The sequence below is a fragment of the Festucalex cinctus genome, chromosome 14 (genome assembly GCF_051991245.1).
Source record: "Festucalex cinctus isolate MCC-2025b chromosome 14, RoL_Fcin_1.0, whole genome shotgun sequence".
NCBI classification, from domain to species: Eukaryota; Metazoa; Chordata; class Actinopteri; order Syngnathiformes; family Syngnathidae; genus Festucalex; species Festucalex cinctus.
The window spans coordinates 16,673,982-16,699,071 of record NC_135424.1 but is presented as its reverse complement, the minus strand read 5'-3'; the positions used below and the strand labels follow the sequence as shown (position 1 = coordinate 16,699,071).

Sequence of the window (25,090 nt, the reverse complement as noted above, 5' to 3'; positions counted from 1 at the left end):
GTATAATATAAATATGTTTGCCTCAGTCCAAATCACTTTTTCCTGACATACTACGCTTGATCAATCACATGACTCTTGTAATGTCTGTTTTCTAGAATTCCACTGTGTTTTCTTATTAAGATTCAACATCAATTTGCTGCTTTCTATGGATTAATTCTCAGTGAATGCATACGTACTTTTACACTGAGCCATAATTGCTGAGGTATGGATGAATAACTGCATAATGTACGATCTGTGGAGCAGAAATACATGCGGCAAAAAAAAGGGGGAGTCATTTTCTCGTGCCTAATTCTTCCATTAGCTCTGTAATTTCATTAACAAAGCTTAAAAGGCAGAAGCAGAAGACTGTCAGGGGTAATTAAAAGATAAGGTGGAGAGAATGGCCTGCATGTCCTTGTTACACGTAGACATTTAGCCTCTGTGGTGAGATCATAATATTCCCTCAAGTCAGCCTGCTCATGTGCACATACATCAGATGCACACAAAGACTTACTTAAGGGATGGCAGAGGTGCTCCTCTACCTGCCAACAGAGCCTCAGAGGCTCGTGCAGTGTAGAATGATGGGTTGCAGTCCTGTAGCGTTGGGCTGACGAGCTATAAAATATGTCTAAAGCACAGTCATGGTCATCATAAACGACTCATAAATGAGCACTGAGGTATTCATATTTTGCCGCAACTGGAGAGGACCTAGGCCATAGCATATTACATTTCTCTCTCTGAAGAGTTGCCAATGAAATGAGCCCAGTAAACAGTTCATGGTCTAAATCTTGCTTTGTTTGACATTTTACAACGATAACTATGGATGCATGTGCAGTATCTTGAATAAAGAGTAGGATGCAGCAGTTCTGATATGTTTTCGTTGGCATCGGTGGAAGAAAGAAATGCTGCTAGTCAAGTGTTTTGTCTGCAGTGTCTGTTTTGCCGCTTTATTGCAACTAAAACAACTATGCCTATGGTTGTATAATGACTGCAGATGGGGACATTTAACGAGCGACTGACACCCCCAATATTATGGCAACTACTCCACCCTCCAGCTGCGAGGATAAGAAGCATTAAAAAACAGAGACGCGATTAGAGGAGAATGGTGGATCAACTTCATCACTTAATTAAACTCTATTGCAGCTTGATGAGCAATTAATCAAGACGCCACGCAGATTGTCAGGCAAGGATGAATTTCCTGGGTGGGGTATCTGTGCGCCATACAGTATGCTCCCATGAGGCAGCACAAGCGAGCAGCCCTGAATTTGTAGTATAGCCGTGGTTTATATAAGCAGCTATCAATCACTCTGACATGAGCCCATGACATATTAAAGCTCCAGGATTGATGGAAATGCATGCTTAAGTCCAACCAATTTTAAGAAATGTAATTTTTTTTACATTATGATATAAATAGAGAATATTCCTGACGTGCTATACATGTCACGTGTAGGCTTCTCTAAATTACATTACTAATAATGGAAGGGCTCTATTTTTGTAGACTGGTATCCGTGTGGAGCGGCATGGTGATGACTGGTTAGCACTTCCGCCTCCCAGTACTGAGGACTCGGGTTCGAGTCCAGGCTCCGGCCTTCCTGGATGGAGTTTGCATGTTCTCCCCGTGCCCGCGTGGGTCTTCTCCGGGTACTCCGGTCTCCTCACACATTCCAAAGACATGCATGGCAGGTTAATTGGACGCTCCAAATTGTCGCTAGTGTGGATGGTTGTTCATCTCTGTGTGCCCTGCGATTGGCAGGCAACCAGTCCGGTGTACCCCGCCTACTGCCCAGAGCCAGTAGAGAGGCTACCCTTGTGAGGAATAAGCGGTCAAGAAAATGGATGGATGGATGGATGGATGTCTGTGCGCTCGGTGTAAAACCAAACGCAACTTTGTTTTTGTGCCTTGAGTGGTCATTCCGGCACACGGTACTGCTGCACCACCGACTCACTTTATAATTTGCTCACCTAAAGTAGACTGCGCTCAGCGTAAAAATGACGCATCTCCATTTTCGTGGGGTCACACAAGGACGCACGGTTGTGGGTGCAAGGCAGTCTCCAATTGCCCACGCCACATCATCCGCACAGGGAAATCTTGCAGTTTACCTGCCAATGTCATACAAGGGACCCCAGTGAGTCTATTTTTTGTTTCCACAATGTCAAGCCCTCATGCGCTCCGACCGCCCTGATGTTAATGCAAATGAGGCGTGCTGCTACGATTGGCTGGGAAAAGGCTTTGCTCCATCCGACAAAGGCGTATAATGGCGCAAACGGCCCATTATGCCCAATTCTACCTATGTGAAGTCTACTAAAATGCCAAAAGAAAGAAAACTCTACCCGTGCGCACAGTTAGACTGCGCTTTGTGCTGTAGACTTACGCTGGGAAAAAGTTTCTCGGAGGTCACTAGCGTGTTACTGTTGTTCACCTCACGTTTTTTTCTGTTCATCTTCAAATGTTGCTTGATATCAAATGGGTTCTATTGTCTTCTTTTTATGCTATAGACATATCATTTGTAAACCGTAACAAGGCCATGGGAAGCATTAAAAGTAAATTGGAGGGAGCTATTTAAAGCAGGATTTTAATTGGGTTGGTCCCAGAAGACTGCCAGTTACTAAGAAGTTCCGTATTAATGTGTCCAGATTTTGAAGGTCTAAGAAGGGTCTCTTGGAATCTCGTACTCTCTTGGACTACATTTTCAAAATCAGAACATGAGGTATCATGCTGCTCGCTGCACATCTGCTGTTTCTTCCTGAAGGGTTTTAAAGGGGGCGCAAATCACTCAACCTGACGCAAATTAACTCATACGCAAGCTTTTACTGCCACGTCAAAGTCTGACAATCATACTTGCACACCGCACAAGTATGACACGAGGCCAACTACATTAGCTTTTGTGTATTATTTTTTTGGTGAGAGTGAATCATAAAAGTACTGCATCAGGTTAGGCAAACTGGACATCACCACAAAAGCACAAAAAAATAAACAGAACTAATGATTGTGATTGCACTCTCGATTCTGACTTTTTAAATGAGGTCTGAACTATCTACACTTGAACAGAACCAGGACCATGAGGTGTTGGAAAGCAGTCGGTTATTTAATTTGAGAGAGTTATGGCAAGAGACTGAGATGCAGAGCAGTGTTGGCCGTGCTGACTGGATAATGACATGCAGAGTGCTGCAGCGCTACATAGGTTCAGCCTCCAACCAGATGCTCACTTCATTGAATCTCCAAAGAGGGGAGAGCGGCTTGCGCTAGCGTACACACTCACTGAAAATTGATTAAGCAGTACATATTAACAACTTGGACCATAAATTGTTCGAGGAACTTGACTCATGTTGAGCTCTGCGGGCTGAATTCAAACATCATTAAGACTTACAGTTGCTCTTAAATGTTAGCAGTTACTTTGAATATTGCGATATTTCACTCTAAATAGGGTAAGCTGCCATATTTGCTTTAAATAAATAAATGGGATGAAGTGCACACTAGGGTTATTCAATCTAATAACTAACCTTTTATAATGGGGAGTTTATTATTGATTAATCAGGATTTGAAGCCATTGTGGCAAAATAGAGCACAAGATTTGTCTTGATTACTTGATTATTAATTTTCTCTCAAGGAAGTGTAGTCAAAGGTCCATCCTTAGTGGGCATTGTAGCTCTGAAATTTTAATTGTTAGAGAGGACAGAATACAAGACATATTTTTTTTATGTTAAATAATCCAGTTAAATATCACATTTACAGTATACTGTCTATGAATTGCAAAACGCATAACATTCAGGCCATTTTGTGGGCATGAAATAATCTCTCAACCCTGTTGTGTTTTTTTTTTTTGCTCTTCTTGTTCCAGGAAAGAGGAAACATTGCTGTTGTGTTTAATGTTGGAACAGACGACATCAACATTGAGGAGACGTCAAAGTTTGTAAACGACGGAAAGTACCATATAGTCAAGTTTACGAGGAGTGGGGGTAATGCCACTCTGCAGTTGGACGATCTACCCGTCATTGAGCGCTACCCCCAAGGTGAGTGACCCACGCTCCCTTGAGAAGCATGTGTTAAGTGCTAATTAAGGTTGATTAAAATAAGACCAAGCGAATCATTACAACTGCACTTCTTCTGATTATGTAATGTTGATGGTTATTCTCTTTCCAGCAGCTGTGTAGAATAATACCAGTGTTTTCATGCATACTTTAATCACACTGTGCATATCAATGTTTCTTAACGTTGTTTTTGTTTTCTTCAAATACAACTTTTACCGAACGGGAAGCCACCCACGCTGTTGACAGTGTAACTAATTGAGTATGTAGATTAAAATCTGCCTACATGCTACATTTAATGTGTTAACAAGGCTGCAATCTTAATTGAGAGTTTATAGTGCACCAGTAAAATCAAATGAAATTGAATCGCATGTATATAGTTGCTGAACCTGTTGTGTATTTTTGCATGATGTTGACATAATATGAATGGATTCCCAGCAACACTGGTATTTTTCTGTGCAATCTTTACATGTTAATTGCATTTAAAAGTATTGAAATGTCATAGTGTTTATTATCTGAACTGCATAAGGGTTTGACAAAAGCTACTGTGGACAAATGAATGTGAAACACTGAGTATGCTCCAACATAATGTAGACACATCCTGATGCTTCACTTCAAAGTATTAATCGAAATATGTACACCCAAAGAGTGTGCTATCCAGGTCCAAATCAAGATCATATGTTTGAGTCTGAAAGTGGATTAAATGTCTGGGCAGTAGGACAAATGTTTTTTGTTTTTTTCTTCAGAATGTTTACTGACCTTTTTAGCAATGACTGTGGCATCAATCCAAAAACAAGATGGTCAAATGCGCTCAATCCTTCCTGTTCGCCTCGGGTAAAACATGCCATGGACAACAATACTTTTGACATGTTGCAGACGGCGAGAAACCACGGCAGGGATAATAGTCAAACCAGGAACAGCAAACATTGGAAAGGCAGACAGTGCTCATGAAAGAAAGAAGCTGGTGAAAGCTTATTGTTTGCCTATTTTGCTGCTTAAGATGGATCTATTTGTCAACCTTGTTTCGCTATAGCTTTAGCTCAATAATGGACATTGGTGTCTTCTACAATATTTTATCAAGGGAGCCTCTGAGGTTGAATACGCTCAGTTTTGGAATCCTATAGTTAACATCCAAGTAGTTTGGATTTTGAAGCAAATTCTAACTCTCTAACCCTAACTAGGAACTAGTAAGTTATAATATAAGCTGGTAATATTAAGAAACTAGTCTAAACGCGCCTCATACGTTCCAATGTGGACACCATAATGGGACTGGAAGCGGGATACTCCTCCAGTGATGATGCAATTTTCATGTTACTGCGCACAAACCGCTAGTCTGTCAACAACAATGGCGGCGAGCCGTGTCATCGTCGTTTCGTGCAACTTCCTGATCTTGTTCATGTTTGCGTGACGTTGTTGTACTTGAATCATTGTCACTTCTCTGTGTTGTGTTTGTATCACTGGATAGTCGATAACCCATACATGCCCGTGCAAGCAATTAGACCCCTGTTGTTTCTACTAAATACTGTCTCAAATGTTCTCTAATTTCAATACTGTAAATGTCTAGGATCGTATGCCGGGAAACGTTTGTTGGGAGGAGCAATATGGCAGCTTCAAAAGTCTTGGCCTATCGGCTATTCTGATCAATGATTCGTCTTCTTCTCTGATTCTTCTTCTACGCTTTCCGTTAACTCCCTTTGGCAGCACTACAGCGCCACTCCAGACTTGGCATATATATTACAGCCGTTAAACGTCCTAGGCGTCTTATTCTGGACACTCGCATGTCTTGAGACACTTCTGATTTGTTTGAGGAACGAAGCCGGCTTTGCTTTCGTGTAAACGGGGCCTCATACTGGGCACTGAAAGTCCAACATGGTATCTCATGTTCACTCAGTTAATTGCAGGCTAATTAGATCCAATCTGGTTCCCCCCTTCACCTCCGACACATCAAGCCATTATTCACTCAGCCCACCTTTGGTATGACAAGTAGGCTATCCATGTACAGTATGCCACTAATACACTCATAATAGTAACCCTTGGCCGCTCGCAGATAAAGTTAATACAATAGAGGAAAGCAGACAGCCAAAATGATGGTTGGCAAGTCCAAGAGACAGAAAGGTGCAGATTGCATCAGAGGGAGCAATCATTCCGAAAGCAAAGTAATAATTGTTCCACCAAGACTTATATTACGGCCATCGTAATCTCATTAAAAAGTCTCGTCCTTCATACTTAAGAGGGCCCATTAAAAATCTTTAGCGTGATTATTCTAATCTAAAATTCAAAGCTCCTGTGCAAGATACATAACTGCACTTCTGTTTGCTGTACTTCTTGCTTTTATTCTTGCGCTGCTTTACGCCACACACAAAAGGCTGGGCTGCAACAAAAACAAGAAAGGGAAAAAAGGGCTTCTTCTCCAGTGTATTGGCCATGAAAGTAATACCAACACAATGGTGTTGCCAGGCCCGCAGGGCACCATGCAGCATCCTATTACGGTACCCAATGAGCATGCACTGCACACAAAGATAATAGAGAACTCCCTGCCTGGCCGTATTCTTTTTACTGTTATCAGTACACGGTGCACTTACATGACTCTCCCTGCTTTCACTTCCCCCCTCTCTGTACCTTTTACCTCAAGCTGACCAACCCTGCTCCCTCTGTCCATCTCACCCCTTGTCCGATTTTTTATTATTTTTTTTCCCAGTGTTGAGTCTGATTTTCAGGATGCAGAGTGGGCTGGAGGTGGGGGTTAGCTTTTTTTCTTCAAAGTGTCATTGCTGTATTTTTCCCCACCTCTCTTCTGTTCATGAACCTGCTCAGGTTGCATGCAACAACTTTTAAGTATAGTAGAGTGGACACCATAGGAAAAAATGGGAAATTAATTCATAAAAAATAAAAGTGAGATTTGTCTGGCTTTGCCTTTTTTAAGATTCCAGTGATAGAAGAAATACCCCAGTATCTGTATAGTACTGACAACTTTGTTCCAAAAGACAAAACGAAATGAATGAGACCAATTCAGGTCATTTGGGACGGCTCAGCTGAATCGCTGCTGTCTGGAAATGTAGATAAGCTCGGCCATCTCATACGAAACCAAATCACCGCGAGGCAACAGTCGCAGGCTCTCTTTGGTGGCCCAATGAATGGACTTTCCTGCAGCCCTGCGGATGGCATTGTTCATGTGCCACAGTGGGGATCAATACATTATCATAACACGATTATGTTCTCTTTTAATTGACCCCAGTATGAGACTGACCACGTTTGACAAACATCCAAACTGCGTAGAGACAGTCGAGAGTCGAGAAAGTAGAGACATTTTGGATCATCTGTATGCCTGTGTGACTGTCTCTGTATTTGGATTTTTCACCATTTGGTTAATCCTTTTTTTCAATTGTGTCTATCAGCATGCAATTAAAAACAATCTTAATAACTACTAAAACAAAATATATATTGCAATATGTATGTCTTTCATTCCTCATGTCTCCTTTTCTTCCCATCTAAGAAACTCGGGACACTACTTAGTGAACTGGAAGGCTTCACGGTCTGTCTCCCTCTGTTGGTCATTCTTAATTTTGAGATTTCTCGCACGGGTTGCACCTGTGAAAACAAATAATTCCTTGGGTGTTTTTACATTCTTGGCCAATAAAACCAATTCTGATTCATGGTACAATATCGACACACCAACATCAGCTATAAATTTGTCACTGTGCATCTACTTTACCAATATGGTGATGATATCAATGTTGATCTCTCTATCATCCATACGTCCATTTTCTACCACTTATCCTGTTCAGAGTCACCAATGACTGTCTATCTCACTTGAAAATGAATGAGAAAATCACTAGTAAAATTGTGAAATTATCACAAAAGAAATATGCATTGGTAAATGTTTCCAAACGCGACATTCCGACTGATATGGTGTTTGTCGGATAAGAATTAAACTGATTATTTAATCAACTTTCATCCATCTCAGGGGGCCACCATGTTGGGCAATCACGCTCTCCTGTCCACCGAAATTAACGTCACAAAGATAATTGTTATAATTATGACATGATCATCAAACTATACTTCTGCTAATTATTGCACCATACACCGGGGTCTCCGCTAGCCTGTTTTCCTAGCTTGGCGTGATAAATTGTGCTGTCAATTTCAGTCTAGGGCAATATTTCTAACATGCCCACCCAATGAGAATGGATGAAGATTGAGGAATTAATTTGTTTAATTATTATTTTGCAAATGCAGTATTTATCAAAATACTGTTTAGATTATATTGTTGAGTTTTCAGGAAGCAGATGAGCATCTTTCAACAAGCACCATTGTCCATATTGTTTATTTATTTATTTTTGGGCCACTTAAGGATTCAATTATTTGGTCCCAAAGCCAAATTCTTCTTGACTGCTACCAATAATGTCATATTACATTTCATAACAAATTGCACCACACAAGGGATGTGATGATTTTTTTTCTGAAATTGTTTAAAGCTGAAAAAGCAGAAAAATAGTGTTAGCTATACAGTGTTCCTTCGTTTTCCGCTGGGGTTAGGTTCCAAAAAATGCCCGCAATAAATGAAATCCGCGAAGTAGTTAGCTTTATGTTTTACAACTCTTATAAATGTTTTAAGGCTCTAAAATCCCCGACCGCACGATTTATACACTTTTCTCATTGAGGCATTTACATGTTCTCACATTTCTCTCTTGTTCAAACATTGACAATGTTCAAACCTTCATAAATTTTATAAAATGGGTATATTACTGTAAACAAATATGCAAAATTGCACTTGAAAAAAAATCCGCGATACAGCGAGACCACGAAAAGTGAACCGCGTTATAGCGAGGGAAGACTGTAATGAAAAATGTACCTCTAAAAACAAAAAAGAAAGAAAAATTGCTAGAAACAAGCTGTGAAAACTCAACACAATCTGCAGCCAGCTTCAATGAACTCCATAGACAAGTTTTAAATCCTTTTCAAAGTAGCCGAGCCTTTGTAGTCATTCAAGCTGATGTGATGGGAAAATGTCTCTTCGCCTTTTTACCACCAAGACCTCTTTTTCCTCAGGTCTCTGTGTTCCTGTCTACTCGGAGGCCATTCACCTCCAAAGCATTGTTAGCTCGCAGATCTTTAATCTGCACAGAGTGAATTAATATAGTTGATGGAACAAACATTGTCAATCTGCAAGAAGAATGAAGCGGACTGAATTCAATCTCTGCGGACAATAGCAGAGGGGAAAGCACTCGCTCACTCTTTAGCTCTGGTGAAGTTAGTGGCCCCGACAAAAGGTTGATGCAGAGTTTGTCCTCATTTATGCCGAATGGTCCTCCAACGTAAAAGTGGAGTTTGCTTTAGGATATTGCCTTGCCTACCGTGGCACTTTTTTTGATTTACCGAATGAGACTATTCCATCCGCAATAGCCGTTCGCACACAAACATGTGACAGTCACTTGTCCTTGTAGCTTTTGTCAAATGTATTTTATTGAAGAACATAACTATGAATCTACAGTATGTACATTGAAGTTGGGTTGAGGTTGTTCTCTCAGACTGAATAGTTCTATTGTTGAATGTATGACATGTTGTAAATAGACATTTATTTCTTGTCAACTAGGCTATTCATGACAAGATTGGTGTTTGCAATGTGTTGAATGTATCTTTCTTTTAAAACCAACAACTAAGGGTGACATAACATAAATTTAAGTGATGTTTATTTTGAAGATGTATGTACATAACTAGCAAAAAGCATTTTAAAATGTTCAGATTGAAAAGACAAATGTGTTGGAGATAAGACTTGACAATGAAACTTGTAATGTGCTTTGGTTGATAACACACAGTAGCTTTATTAATCTAAAGGATGAACCCATTTAATTTCAATTAATGTAGGCTTAATTTGTTGGATAAAATAAATTAAATGTTTGTTTAAATAATGGTTTATTAAATATTTGGTATAAATACACAAAACACTTTCAATATAAAACATGTAAATGTGCAGTTGTTTAGCTATACCAGTATGAACCTTTAACCTTTGACCTTACAGATTGTAACCACTGAAATGTCTCTTTAAACTTTAAAGGCAACAATGATAACGAACGCCTGGCGATTGCTAGACAGCGAATCCCATTCCGACTTGGTCGAGTAGTTGACGAATGGCTACTCGACAAAGGTAAAATCACTGATTAAAATTTCAAATAGAATAACTTGATCATAACTAAGTTGTTGTAATCTTTTGTAAAAACTAAACATAAAATAAAACATGAATAAAATAAATGATTTCAGCAGTTAATATAATGTTACTGTTCAATAATGTATTTATTTTGTAGTCAGCTGTTTTAATACGTGTGTGAACTTATGGTTAAAGGGACTATAAATATGAATTTAAATCTCAACATTGTTAAAATTGCTATAAATTATAGTAGAATTTTGCTGTAAACTCCTAAATGATAAATATAAATATAGTATTTATAATTGTCTTGTTTGTTTTTAGTTTCATGTGAAACATTTTTTTTAAATATCTTTGACAGATAATTGCTTTTTTATTTTTTTGTGATTAAACTGCTAGAAATTATAAATAGAGTCCAATATGAATTGGCGTGAGAATTTTGCAGTCCCTTTAACATATTGTGTTAAGATGTATACGGATTCATATCAATGAACTGTAACATTAAAAGAAACTGAGTGCATGCTTTGATTTTACAATGTAATAACCAATTCATATTTTTCACATAAAATGTGAAATGACCCCCTTTATGTTTTATTTCCTTATTGATTTTTGCTCTAATCAACTGTCACGCTACATTTTTATTTTTTTATGTTTTTGTGTTTTGCTTCATGTTGAACCTTATTCAAGTCTTTGATTGATTGTGTTTGCTAAAAGTAGTCTGGATGCCTCCTACTAGAACGTCACATTTCATTTCACTGATAATTTCTAGGCTTGCTGTGTTCCAAGTTCTTAAATCTTAAAACTTGAAGTAAAAACCTGCTTATAGAAACGAAGATGAATGCATAATTTGTTTCTATAATATTGATATTGATATAATATATTAATATTCCGTATTTCCATTTCATAACTACGATTATAATTCATTTTAATTTATGAGGCTAACCTTTTAGCAAAGCTGCATTTTTTTTGTGTGTGTTTTTTATATTTGTTGTATTTTTGTTTTGTTTCCATAAAGCAGGCATGTCATCATAGTAACTGCAATAAATTGCCAGGGTTTGCTTCTACAACCCGTAATTTATTGGTCTCATTAGCCCCTGCGCAAGTAATTGGTCTTTTTTTGTTTTGTTTTGTTTTGTTTTGTTTTGTTGACTTAAAATGTCTACAATCCAACAGATTTGTATATGTAACATTGTTTTCCCGCAGGGCGGCAGCTTACAATCTTCAACAGCCAAACTACTATACAGATTGGCGGCTGGGAACGAGACCGGACTAGGTCCTTTCAGGGCCAGCTTTCAGGCCTCTACTATAATGGCCTGAAAGTGTTCAACATGGCCGCCGAGGGGGACCCCAACATTAAAATCCAGGGCAGTGCGCGACTTGTAGGGGAGTCGCCTTCCTCTATAACACCGCAGTCAAGTACGACAGCCAATCGGTCCGAATCGTCCACAAGCATTATGGAGCTCACCACCACCACTGCATCTAGTCGACGAGTCAAACAGACGACACCACGAGAGCCTCAACAGGTAAGCTTATCTTTATTTTGTTTTGTTTTGTTTTTTTAACTCATTCACTCCCAGCCATTTTGACTGAAGCAACCCCCTGCGCTCGCTGCTGTTTTACTGGATTTTGACTGATTCTGCAAGGCCCACAGAATATTGTGTTCAATTGCTATAAAACATGGGAACCTACCAAATGAATCAGGAAAAAGTACATTTCTATCTGTTTCCGTTTTGCAGCAATTAGCATTAAAATCGAGAAAAGTTTCATCATTATTCACAAATCTGTTTAAAACAGTGGGGAAAAGAGCTTTTTGCATCATGGCCCCGGTTGCTGGCCGTTTTTGTAATAACGACCATTGCTTCAAGCATTCTCTTCAGTTCAGAGGCTGCATCAAAGCCTTCTGTATGCTCTAGCATAAAAAAATAAAAATAAAAAATAAAACATATAAATGGGACTTTAGGACCATGATAACATTTAAAATAGAACGTATTTATACGTTTTTGGGAGCAATTGAGTTAAATATCTGCTCAGACATTAAGTGCACTAAATGTCTTAGATATACTGTATGTAATGAATTATTATTGTTTATTAGTAAAAGAAAAGTTGCAAAATATGTCATTGAATATGCTACATGCAGAGGCCACTGTTCAGTGTGAACATTTTGTAATATCCAAAATATTCTAACAATAATGTTTAATATGTTAAAATTGACAGATTATTGAGGTTTCAAATATTGATTTTGGTGCAGCAATAAATCTGTCATCAGTGTTACGTGGCTAATATAGCTGTCAAAATTAATCGCTTAATCAACAAGTAATCGATTATCAAAATTAATCAACAACTATTTTAATAAACGAGTAATTGTTTGGAGCCATTTTTCTTATTTTAAAATTGTTCAATACCCTCTGATTTCAGCATATCAACAGTAATTGTTTACTGATTTCTGTAGTTCTTCATAAAAGAAGACTGATTATCGTCTGTCTGTATTTAATCCAAATATGACATTTGCAAACATCTGTTTTTGCTTTGGAAAACAATTTCCTAACCGGTAACCATGCACCTTTTTTAAATCACTATATGAATATTAAGTACAAAATAAACACCAATCACTGGTTAATAAACAATAATCAGGGGAGGGAAATTCGTTTGTAATACACTTTAATGCAAAATTAAAATGAACCCGATTAGTTGATTAATCGATTGAATAATCGATAGAGTAATCAATTCTAAAAATAGTGACAGTACTAACGGCTAAATATTTCTTCATTCAGTGATATAAAGTTGCAGGCCTTGATTGATCAATAAAAGCAAATTAGTGTAATGGTGTTGCCTGTTTGTACTAAACAGAGGGTTGAGTTGACCCACTTGATTAAAAAGGTGTTCTGTAATGAAGGCAGCGAGATGAATGAGGCATACAAAAAAAATATGTGCACTGGGAGATGTCATTGTCTATGGTTTGATTCTACCTGACGACCTTTCCGCTGAGAGCTCCTGCAGTGGGACGTTTCGGTCTCAGGACGTTGCATTGTGTCTGGCTTCTGTTCAAAGAGATGCATTCAGAGTCCTTACCCTTGAATGGGTCTCATTTTTAGCATTGTCCAATTGGTTTAACTCCCATCTGACGGTCATTTCCAGTCAGTGATCATTCTCTTTTAAACAAGGTTTACATTACAGTCATTTGTAGCATGAGTGGCCCCAGTGAAATAGGCATGGCAAGCTGTTAATATGTTTGAGAATCACTTGTTGAAAATCATTTATTTGCATTATCATATTGCTTGTCTTTAAATGTTGCATGCAATTACAACAGCGTTTCACTCCTCCTGTCACACAACATTAGTTGTGTAGTCGCATGCACATTTGCAACACATCCAACAAACCTTCAGAGAAATTTCATTATAGGAAGAGTTAAGTTACTCAAATTAGAATAATACCTTAAATACTTTTATACTTTGAAAAATATTTTACGAGTACATTTATGACACTTTACAACTAGTAAATATTTTACACATTTAATCATTAAAGGCCGTGTTTGATAGTGGTAGTTATATCATCATTGCTAATATCTCCATCGCCCCTTAAAATATCTTCTTGAAGTCCTATTTGGGATTTTTTTTTATTATTATTGAATTCAATAGGCCTTAACTCGTGGGAACCATTAGATTCAGATTGTTCGTTTCAAACCTCTTGTGTCCACTTCTGCATTATTAGCAAATATGCTTACACCTTTTGGTTCACAGGGAAGATGAAAGCTTTAGCCTACCAGTAATCACATAGTTGTAGTATATAGTACATTTTAGTTGCCTCGGAAGAATTCCAATGCTGTCACATAATCAAAACGAACAATAAAAGCAACAAAAAGGAGAGAGTGCTCCTATGCAGTGCAGCTATTGCTCTTGACAGTGATCTTCATCCGTGAGATGAAGGGCACAGTTCTGACCTCTACACAAGTCCCAGGGATAGACAAGATTTAACATACAAGAGTTTTGCTCTGTTTTCCCTTGCATCAAATGTGGCCTCTATTTTTGTGCCCAGTGCAAGTCTGGTGCGAGGTGCAGTCTAAATCTGTACAGAGGGTTGACTGGACTCGGTTTTGGTATTTTCGCAGACCCTTGTCTGTGCGGCATGGTGCATTCTAAAAACTGAGTTTGAAACCGTTGTGGGCGTGAGCACAGCCGACTTTTTCTTGCCGCTAAGTGGCTCCTCTCATTCCTTGTAAATGTCAAGTGTGTGCTGAGAGTCCCTGACATTGCGGAAGATTCCAAAACAAGGCGTCAGCAAGAAAATCAGGATATGTTCAATTGTAGCTGTGCTGTCTGCAAATGTACACTACGTGGAGCTCTGTGTGTTAATAATCTGTTGTTGTGGATGACCTGGCAACTGTAGTATGTGAATCTTTTTTACAATCTTCTCTGCACTACTTCTCTTATCCAGTCGCTACAGTAGCTGCATTTAGGCATCCTTCTGATTGTCTTGGTCCTGGACTGGATTATTGTTTTACAAGCGAAGGCTGCAATCTTAGATGTAACACTAATCCTGCATGTGCCGGTATTCAGACCTGGGCTTTATCTGCAGTTTGAATCACTCCGCGGGCATCTAAATTTACGCAGCGCAGACTCCTCAACTGGAGCTTTTCATGATAAGAGACCCGCAGATTATTTGGTCTTAATTCTGCTGGAGATCATATCTATCATTACATTTTTAAACATAATACTGACTCCTAGCTGTATTGCCGCTTCAGTTATGTATGCTTTGAATGTATTTCAAGTATTGTTGAGTGTACTTTGATATTCTCCAGAGCAGGACGCTTTGCATGATCCCGTCACTTGTCTCAATGTCTCAACAACTATAAGATCTGAACTGGAGAACTGAGATTGAAAAATATCTTTGTCATTTCAACAGTGACTATGCTTGGTACTCAAAGTAATAGGGCTTCTTATGTATGTATGTATGTATGTATGTATTTATTTATTTATTTATTACACACTGAACTCAAACAAGTAAACTTCCCATTCCAGTTCACCTTATAGGAACTCTTTGTGCAATTTCCAACTTAATTATTAACACAGTTGATCAATTATTGAAAACACTTTATTTCTTTCTGTCTCGTTACATCTTTAAACCAACCTTGGCTCATACAGTGAACACTCACATCTGTCATATGTAGTATTTAAAAAGCTCTATCCATTGCCACTTTTCCTCATTGAAAACAAAAACGTGTAAAAACGTTTTTTTAATACTTTGTCCTTCACTCCCAAAAATGTATTTATACGTTTTTATGTTTTGATACAGCTTCTGACATGAAGAGTTCGCTTAAAACTATGGTAGGACAAAAACAGCCAACAGGTGACAGCAGACTATAAAAGATCAACCAGAGCGATGTTGCAACAAGCTCTTTTTCCAGTGTTTTCAATAGGTTTTTGAATGATGATGAAACTTAGCTATATTCTAATGCTAAAATTGAAACAGTTTCAAGTGTACCTTTTTCTTCCCTGATGAAAGAAGAGACTCTAATCTTTCTTTTGGTAGGTTCCATGTTTTTATAGCAATAGAACACAATATTCTGTGGGTAAAACAGCTGGGAGCGAAGTGGGTTGCTTCAGTGAATGAGTTAAGGTAGTGAGTGAGCCAGAATTTAAGCCAGTTGACTTGTGGGTGAGACGTGTGGTACACCCTGCACTGGTCAGGTAATCTTGCCTTGGTGTACCTGAGGCCTGGTCACACCCAACAGATGGCAGGGGTGCTGTGACGGCCCCTGGCCTGCAGCATTCGCTGCCCATGACAGACCATATCCATCACCTTGGTGTCACCAGAGGCAATTATGGAAACTGGCTTTCAATATTATGCTGAGCACACAGAGAGGCACATGAGTGCCTTACTAACGGCGTTGAACACACACATTAGTATGTGTTGACATGCATGTTTATGACTTGGCATGTACAGTAAACAGACTAAACTGATCAGAGTGATCAGCAGGGTGAATAGGAGAGCATTTGCATTGGCTTTGCTCAAGTATTTTCTCTTCTTTCTTGGAATGTTTCTTTTCAGTATTCAAAGAAATCAAATCATAATCTTTCCATGGTATTTCCCATGGTAGCATATCAGAGGCCAACAGATTGTCCCACTTACCCTCTTTGAATGGTATGAAAGAAACTTAAGTGATTTTTTGTGTAATGTTTCATAACAGTGATATTGACACTACCGCTTTACAGCATGTTTTATTGACCATTTTGTCCTCTCACAGGGCATTGGCTCTTATGATTTGCTGACAAAACGAGCATAAGAGAACTCTTGTTAGGCTTTATCATTTATGAATATGAGCTTTGTGCCAACTACTCAATGAGATCCAGTGACAGTTTGTTCATTTTTAAAAATGTATTTTCCGAAAAGAAAAAAAATGTCAGCCGAAAGCTGATATACGTCTTTAAAAGCTTATGTTCAAAAAACCTCTGCTGTCGTATTTCAATGTTTGGTTCTCAAAGGAGAAATTAATGTTTTACTTAAGCTTTGGGTAAAGCCCTTAATTAAATAAATCCCATCAGCTTTTCACAAATAAGCATTTAATGCTACATATTCAAGGCATTACGATAAAGAATAGCTGTAACCTACACAACTTCAACTTGAGTAGTACAAATCTGGTTACCTATATTTAATTTGTAGTATCCTGATGATCAACATTGCATCATAGTAATTCCATCTGTATCTGTATGATCAATGAAGAGCAGCTTCATTTTATGTTAAGCACAATATCAATTCAAGAGGCATTCAGGGGATCATTACGTGGTGACATCATCATCTATTAGATCAAGGTGAAACCACAGTTTTCATGCGACTCTTGAATTATCTTTATTTTATTAACTTTTTCAAAAATAATGAAAGCATTGGTTTGGCTGTAATAGTATATTGAAATTATCTTATCTTCTTACAAGCCATCAATGGCAAATAAAGCAGAGGAATTAATGTATTGGCAGATTGAAATGGAAAAAAAAAGAGAAATGTTAAATAAAAAGTTCATCTGTCATGGTGTGCCATTTGGGATTTCTAATTGGTGCCTAAAAATGCACATCGTCTTGTCTTGTTGCCGCTGACTCATCATGTTGCTCATTGTGGTTTTTAGTGTGGATGACACATCCAGACCTGGAAAGGCAGGGATCTGATTATGTGGATGCTCTGTAGGGGTGTGCTCAAAAAAATTGATACGGCAATATATCGTTGCGGGCCTCCTTACGATACACGTATCGATACGCAGGCATCAGAATCGATATTGCTTGTTAACTTTAAATAGGCAGTTAACGTTTGCCTTTGCAGCTTGCATTGTACCTAAAAAATAAAATCCAGCAGCGTCTTTGAAGTTAATTGCCTTCAATTAATGCAAAAATAGCTCAACGGTGATTGGACACTGTGTCTTGGTTGGAAAAATGAAAGCAGAGGAAGAATATCAACATTTATTTACTTACAGTATAAACTTAACGTGGCACATGTCTTAATGCACCAATTTTCCTAAATTATGTTTAGAAAATGAAATAGAATGTGTTACAGGAAAAAAAATGATGTTTTTATTTCCCCAAATATTTCAAACAAGCACATTTTAGAGCTGTAATTTTAATACTTGGATATTTTGCTCATATCAGCTCATGCCTATTAATAAATGTTCCCGGTGTGTCTGTGAAAGCTGCTCCTTGCTCTGGAGCGCGTATACTTTTAGACCAGGCATGCCGCTAGGTGGTAAACCAGAAGAGCTGCTAACAAAAATATTTTTGTCAGTCAGCATAACAAACATATCGTTTAGGTATACATAGGACTGTTATTTTAAAATGCAAGTAAATGAATGTGAAATATCGGGATTCGTATCGTGAGTTTGGCAGCAATACCCAGCCCTAATGCTCTGTGGGAGCATCATAAGACCCAGCCTACTGTTGGAGGGCAAAGCAGCTTTTCATTTTTTTTTCATTTTTCAGTTTTTTTGTTTTATTTTATTTAGTTATTTTACATTACACATGGGACTTGAGCCTTCAGTACATTCATCTCAGCCATGGAGGAATCTATATTAGGATGACAAATTTGTTCCTGTCACCTGATGAGGGACTGTGGGACTACATGTCAAGAAGACAATGATTTGTAGCCAAGCGGCATGTTTTCCCTCTCCTAAAACACTTGAGCATGTTTGGGTTTATCTTCTCTTTTTATCTTTTGCCACTGAACTAGATTCCTAAAATGACACCAGTTTGTTAGTAACGAGACATGGTGATAAGCTATTCCATTTTTCTTCTTCTCTATTCTTCACATGTCCTTAATGTGCGACTCCAACCAGGCACTTCTCTGCTCTCAGAGCAGATTACAACCAAGGTGAGCTCGGGATGCACACAGAGCTCCAGATTCGATTTCAGATAAGGAAAAGCCCAAGCATATGGGAGGGGAAACACTGCAGTGGAGTCAGACTTTATGTGAGATGTGTGCTATTGAGAGTAAGGAGAGCAAAATATAGCGAGTAATATTGAAGGCACTGTGTAATGCATAGATGCAACCCATTAAAAAAAAAAAAAAAAAAAAAAAAAAAAAAAAAAAAAAAAAAAGTAGGAACTAGACTTCATGAATTTGATTGAAAACATTTCTGCATTGGGTGCAATTAGCTAAGAGATGAGAACTAATGATCTGCTTGAGGCTGTACTCAACATGCCGGAGGATTGATTTTATCTGTGCTCATCCATATGATGTTATATTAAAAGATGTTCTTGAGGCAGTTAACACAGAAGTTAGACATACACCGTCTGATGACTCTTCTATGCAGTATTTCCAACCCAAATTATATTTTCTGTTCCATAAATAGTTTCATCTCATATGCAACCACACAAGTTTATCCCCTGTAAGGTATTTTAATGCTGAGGAATTTACATTTACACTCTTTAAGTGCTTCTTTCTACAAAATAGTTAATAGGGGAAATTCCACAAAAACAGTGTAGCAGAGTGTGAATCCTAAAAGAGTTTTGCCGTTTCACAGTCGCGCTCTTGGGTTTTGAGGGGAAGCACGACTCACAAGTGCACACATGCATGTGACCCTGCAGTCTAAATTTGCTCTTTCCAAGTTTTTCTTTTTTCCACAGTCTCAGCAATACAGTCCTGCTTTGAACTCCTCTTTACTACATTTTATGTCACAAAACCAAGTGAATTGGAAGTGTGTGTCCCTCCGCTGCTGCATGAAATTGGGTGTACCGGGTGTGTGGAGCTGCCTCCCAGCACCTTGTTAGCCTGTCTGGGCACAGTGACTTAAAAGCCCCAGGAAGATGTATGGCAAGACACCAACACAATGGTACCAAGGGAGGAGATAGAGGGCCTCAAACTAGTTTTTTCTTTGTTGTTGTTTATATCCTGCCCTGATACTCTCTCTGCCTGAAGTCCAGCTGAAGCAACTGCTGATTGGCTTTAAATAAAGCAAAGTTCCTTAAAGGGACAATATCTCATAAATTACACAGTGAAACTAGTTATTTTGTGGTACAGCTTATAGGTGAATGCTACAGAAGTGTTGAGGAAAATAGATTAGTAATGCTAGATTTTTTTTTATCAGTTCTCTGGACCTCCATAGTCGAATAGACGCCAAGTCTTAATAAGGCAATTAAGTCTCTCCCCAATAGATACCCCAATTTGTTTGCTACACATTAACTCATGAGTCTATCTCAGCACTGTTGCTAACCAAAATATCAGCACCTTACGCAGCATACATACTGTATATATACAGTCTGGAGGGAAAAAATGGTCTTGAACATCACTTTTATAATATAGGTTTTGTGTTCATATGTGTTGTATTTGTATTTTCTACCATCATGTATGATTGTGTAATTTCTAATTTAATTAAAGACAGCAAGTATGATAGATAAGACTTTTTTTTTATTCTAATTGTACATGTTGAGAAATTATCATCAAAACTAGATACAGTATATTACTTAGATTATCTCTATTTACTTACACATGCACAACAAAGTCATGCATTTATGTCATCAGTTTATCAAAAATGACAGATTTTTGTTCTTTGTATGCAATTTAAGAAAAACTGAATGTAGCATAAAAACCTGAAATGTCATTCAGATGCTTTTTTTTTTTTTTTTTTTTTAAATGGTGCGATGGGAAGAGCTGATTTCACACAAATTACAAGTCCCATAAAGCAGCACAAAATCTACCTTACTGAAACACAGAAATTTGTTCAATGTTAAAAATTCTATTGCAACCATAAAACCTGTTCGAGAATCAAGATGTTTTTTCTCTATTGTTACTCACTCTGCCCTGAGCTATACGATGATGATCAGCCTGTAAACACTTGCTTAGGGGCTTTCTTTATTTGTCAAAAGCAATTTATTCTACCTCCTGATATGCTATAAATACTATATTTTATGAACATGATATCAGCTATCAACTGCTGTGACAATGCGGCTCACATCGTCTTGATTGTGTTGGTCTGTGATGTTGACAGCTTGGCAGCAGGAAGAGTGTGGGCGAAGGCCAGGCTTTTTGCACTGCACTAACCTCACAGTCTGAGAGGCTCTCTTGTCGTCATTATTCCGATGGAATCTATTGAGCATCTGGGACTAAATTATTCATCACCATCGACCCAGTTACAGGCTGCTAAGTTGTCATCAGGCATTATTATAAGTTGTGATAGCGACAGCGGGCGTCATCGGTAATGGCCACCATTTTATTGATATTATCATTTACTTTAATTTGCTTTATTAGAGCTTTCAGTTTTCCTGTTCTTTATAAAATGAAAGTGAAAGGACGGATTTCTTCAGCCTCCATTTTAGCATGAGAAATTCGATTTTGCTCGACCACTCTCACTGGTGCACTAATGATGTGTTGCTCCCAACATGAAGCTCAAGATAACAAACCCTCCCATTTAGTGCACGCACCACCACTTTCGTTACAACGGGACCAAAAACATTTGCAACCATGAGAAATAATAGCAAGCACCTTTGCTTTTAAATTATGTATTTTTTATTATTATTTTGGTGTGACTTATAGAACATGCCTTAAAGTAGTAGTATAGCACAATCTTGTTCCATCAATTAAAACAAACAGAGGCGATATTCCTATTGCACCATTGTAGTGAGTTTTAATCTGGCTTGGAGCTGCTACATTTCCCTGACTTCATTATAGTTATGAAAGGTAATTATGCTTATACAAGCCCAAATGGTATTTTAAATTAGCCTTCCTAGTCATATTAAAAAGAAATGTTTGCATCTTCTTTGGGCTATAGGGATGCTTTAGAAGCGCAATATGTCAGTAAACACATGCCATCTGTGATAGAAATTAACACCTTGTCCATATGTTTTGGAACACTGCATCACTTAGGGTGGTACTAACCTGCTAAAATCTACTATGTTGGTGTAAAATGTGCATTTGGGAAAAACGTTTGTCCAGCTTTTGGATTGTGTAAATGAATTTGAGTTATGGAACAGAAAGATGAGACAATGATCAGTCTAGATGGCACATCTGTTCATGCATTCAGGTTGGCAGACGTTTAAGGCTTCCTAATTGAAATAATGTATCCTCCTTGAGTCAACAAATTTTCCAGTTACCTACAAATATAGAATCAAAAAGATCTCTGTACAACAAGACCTTAGGCTGGATAAAAACACGCTTTGCCAAGGGATATACACAAAGACAGCAAGGTAAAAGAAAACAACAAGAATCCTCAGTGGAATACATTAGTAGGACAGCAAAAGCGAGAATCAGATAAACCCTTCAGATGCCTTTTGTGTCCTTCTGACTTTCAGCTTTCCTCCAAAGAGATGCGCTGTGCCAAAGAGTATTCATCAAATTAGACCCAGAAAGACAACAACGTGAAAAGCTATCACTCTTCACAAAGGTGCACCAACAGGTTAACACCCTGGAAAGTCCCTCTTGGTTTTGAGCACGAGGGCATCGGAACACAAAATACCCTGAAGAACAACTCTCTTTGCAACGCAAAGGTGGAATCATTCAGGAAACAAGTCTGCGGAATAGTGAAGTCACCTTTTTAATCATATGCTGTGCTGACTAAGCTTCAGAGAGGACATTGAGACCTGCGGTCAGTCGAGGTGACTAATTATCATCAGCTAAATATATAGATTTGGAATAAAAAATTTAAAAAAATGCCCACTGTAAATCTAAACTTGAGCAAAAGCATAGAAAATAAAATATGGTATATTAAATATGGAAATTAATTGCCATCTGCGGTTGGTGGAGTAATTCTCTGTTACGCTAAACTAGCCAAATGGTTAAACTGTAACAATGAATGTTTCTGCATGGTCACTTCAAACATATAGTGTAAATCCAGCCATAGAGAATGAGAAACAAATCAGATTTAATTGTGCCACACGTTATGACCCTATAATCTTCTGTTAGTATAGTTTTCATTATGCTCAATCTTGGCAATACCCCCGACACCTAAATAATCTCACATGACAATGTACTTAGAGACTGTGAAAATGTTCATGCATTTTGCATGATCCCTAAAAGCAGGTTTCTCTTTTTGTTTTTTTGTGTTTCACACACCAACTGTCTCCCCAGGCTTTCCCAGCACATCCCACTGGAGTGTGCTCTCTGTTGCTAGGAGTAGTGGCAGATAAATGAGCTACTCTCCTTGTTCCACCAGGGCTTCAGCACTTTGCTGCTGGAATAATGATGCTTGCCCAGAGTCGTTGCTTTTAGCGCTTTAGAAGTATCTTGTTTATAGGAGCATTTCTCCTGTGTGAATTATGCTTCTTAGATTGGAAAATCTAACTCAACTCAGCTAATGAACTCACCTAGAATTGCAGTGTTATTGGAAAAGGTTGGAAAAATCTCTGAACATTTTTTTAAAGACATATTTTAGAGTTGGGAGTTCTTTTCTGGCACAAAAGTAAGCTTCCCAATGCAAATTTCCCAGTTTCCATAGACGGATTGTAAGGTACACTCTAATCCAGGATGCTTTGTCACATGACAATTCATTTAGGTGAGGATGCAAAGGTTTATAGAATAACATGTGATAATGTATTGATAAGAGCATGAGAATATTTATGGTAAAAGTGGCTCAAAGGCAGTTTAACTAGTTCCACACAGTGTATGCATGCAGACATTGAGATTCCAAGTCAAATTGTTGTTTTATGAAGTAATGCGTCCATTGAGTCTGGGGGAAAATATGCAAAAAAAAATCTGTTTAGTTTTATGCTGATTACAACTAAAATTCACAGTCAGTTCTTTTTCTCCACAACTTACCCGCTAGATAAGCAAAATGACGCTGATTATTTGTTGTAAGAAAATCTGATTCTGATTGGACTCATCTACAGCTACTTGGTAACTTGTTTGTGCGGTCACAATTGAGAATGCAGTGAGCGAAAGCTAGCATAAATGGCATTCATAGGGTGAGTGCTAGTTTTTCTCTTTATCTTTTTTCATTTAGATTTAAACACTATTCCATCGTTGTGTTTTATTGGCATACATTTATTTATTTATTTAAATTTGATTTAAATTTAACCAAAAATTTGTTAAAAATGGCTGTCAGACCTAATGCAACGAAAATTGTTCCCCAGTGTGTTGATAGACTATTATTAATACTTGGGAACACAATTTTTACATCCAAGTATTTCAACCTATAGTCTATGAATTATGTCTGAACTACACTGTAAAAAATGAGTAATGTTTCCTTGGGGGAAAAAAACGAGTAGAAATTCTAAGAAAATTTTACAAGGAGTAAATGTAAGTATATTTTAACAGTTTATAAAAAAATAAGAAAGGAAAAAAGTTATTCAAGTGTTGAGAAATGAAGAACTTTAGCTTGGGAGACATCCACTCTACCACCTGAGCCATGCCACTCTTGCTGTTTGCCACTCTACTGCATTGCTGGTTTGTCCAAAATGAGACCAGAAACGGGCCTCTTGGAGGTACAAGGATTCCGGCTGACACCATCACTATAGTAACACACAGCAGGAGCGGCATGGCTCAGGTGGTAGAGTGGCTGTCTCACCACCTGAAGGTTGTTTGCTCAAAACTCTATTAACATGTATTAACATTTTTTTTTTACAGTGTTGATAATAATGTACACATAATACATATGGGTAGACCTACTTCTATGAACTTGTGCTTACAAGTCACGAAGTAGATACAACTACTATTAGAGTCACTACTTTCCAGATTTCACTTTGCTGTCAACAGCCATAAATATAATGTGGTCGTGACAGTGGTGTTACAGCCGTACACCTCCACTAAACTTACTGTGTGGTGATTTAACCTACGTGGCAGGCTTCTTCCACTTCTCCTCTTGCACATAAATCTGAAAGAAGGAACAAGAGGAAGGGAGGTGGAGAGAAGATGAGTGCGATAAGTTAGGAAGAGGAGCGAGGGAGTATTGATTCCATGATCCCCCAAACTTCTGCCAGTGAATGTAACATGTCAACATCCCACGCCAGCAAAAACAAATCACGAGGCTGAAGTGATGGATGTGGCACTCTTGGATCAGACTGCTACACCATCTGGATGGCTGACACTGTACATCCGAAAATTACATTTACATTTGGACGGACGTCCCCGGCCAGCCTCTTCGGCAACTGCCCTTCATCACGTCTCCTTTGATGGATAATTCTCAGGCCTTTTATGTCAAGATAATGTTTGTCTGTGCTGCAAATGTTGAAATAATGCTGTACGTGCAATTGAATCAGATTACCTGCATCCAAATGGATCTTAAACTAAATGACATCATCTTAAATTTCCTGAACATAAGTCAATATTAATCCAACTTGCAAACGTTCTATGATGCGCTGTCAGACATCATAAAACCAATTGAATGAATGAAAAATAAGTCCAGCCTCATGAAAGAAATATTTTACAGGAGGTTAGATTTTGCTTGCTGTCTGTTGGTTTGTAGCAGGGGTGTCAAACATAAGGCCCGCGGGCCGGATCAGGCCCACAAATGTTTAATCTGGCCCCCGAGATGATTTTGTAAAA

At 38.2% G+C, this 25,090-nt stretch overlaps 1 protein-coding gene across 29 annotated transcripts in view; it reads left to right on the top strand.

Moving 5' to 3' along the window:
* LOC144001554 (neurexin-1a-like) overlaps positions 1 to 25,090 on the top strand; it is a 235,382-nt gene that overhangs the window by 195,442 nt on the left and 14,850 nt on the right. For 16 of the 29 annotated variants that reach the window (XM_077496005.1, XM_077495988.1, XM_077495985.1 and 13 more), the window contains 3 exons: positions 3,819 to 3,990; positions 10,058 to 10,147; positions 11,348 to 11,667. In XM_077496005.1, coding sequence (XP_077352131.1) covers positions 3,819 to 3,990; positions 10,058 to 10,147; positions 11,348 to 11,667 — 582 coding nt within the window. The remainder of the gene's footprint in view (positions 1 to 3,818; positions 3,991 to 10,057; positions 10,148 to 11,347; positions 11,668 to 25,090) is intronic. The other 13 variants (XM_077495998.1, XM_077495997.1, XM_077496006.1 and 10 more) reach the window with 1 other exon arrangement.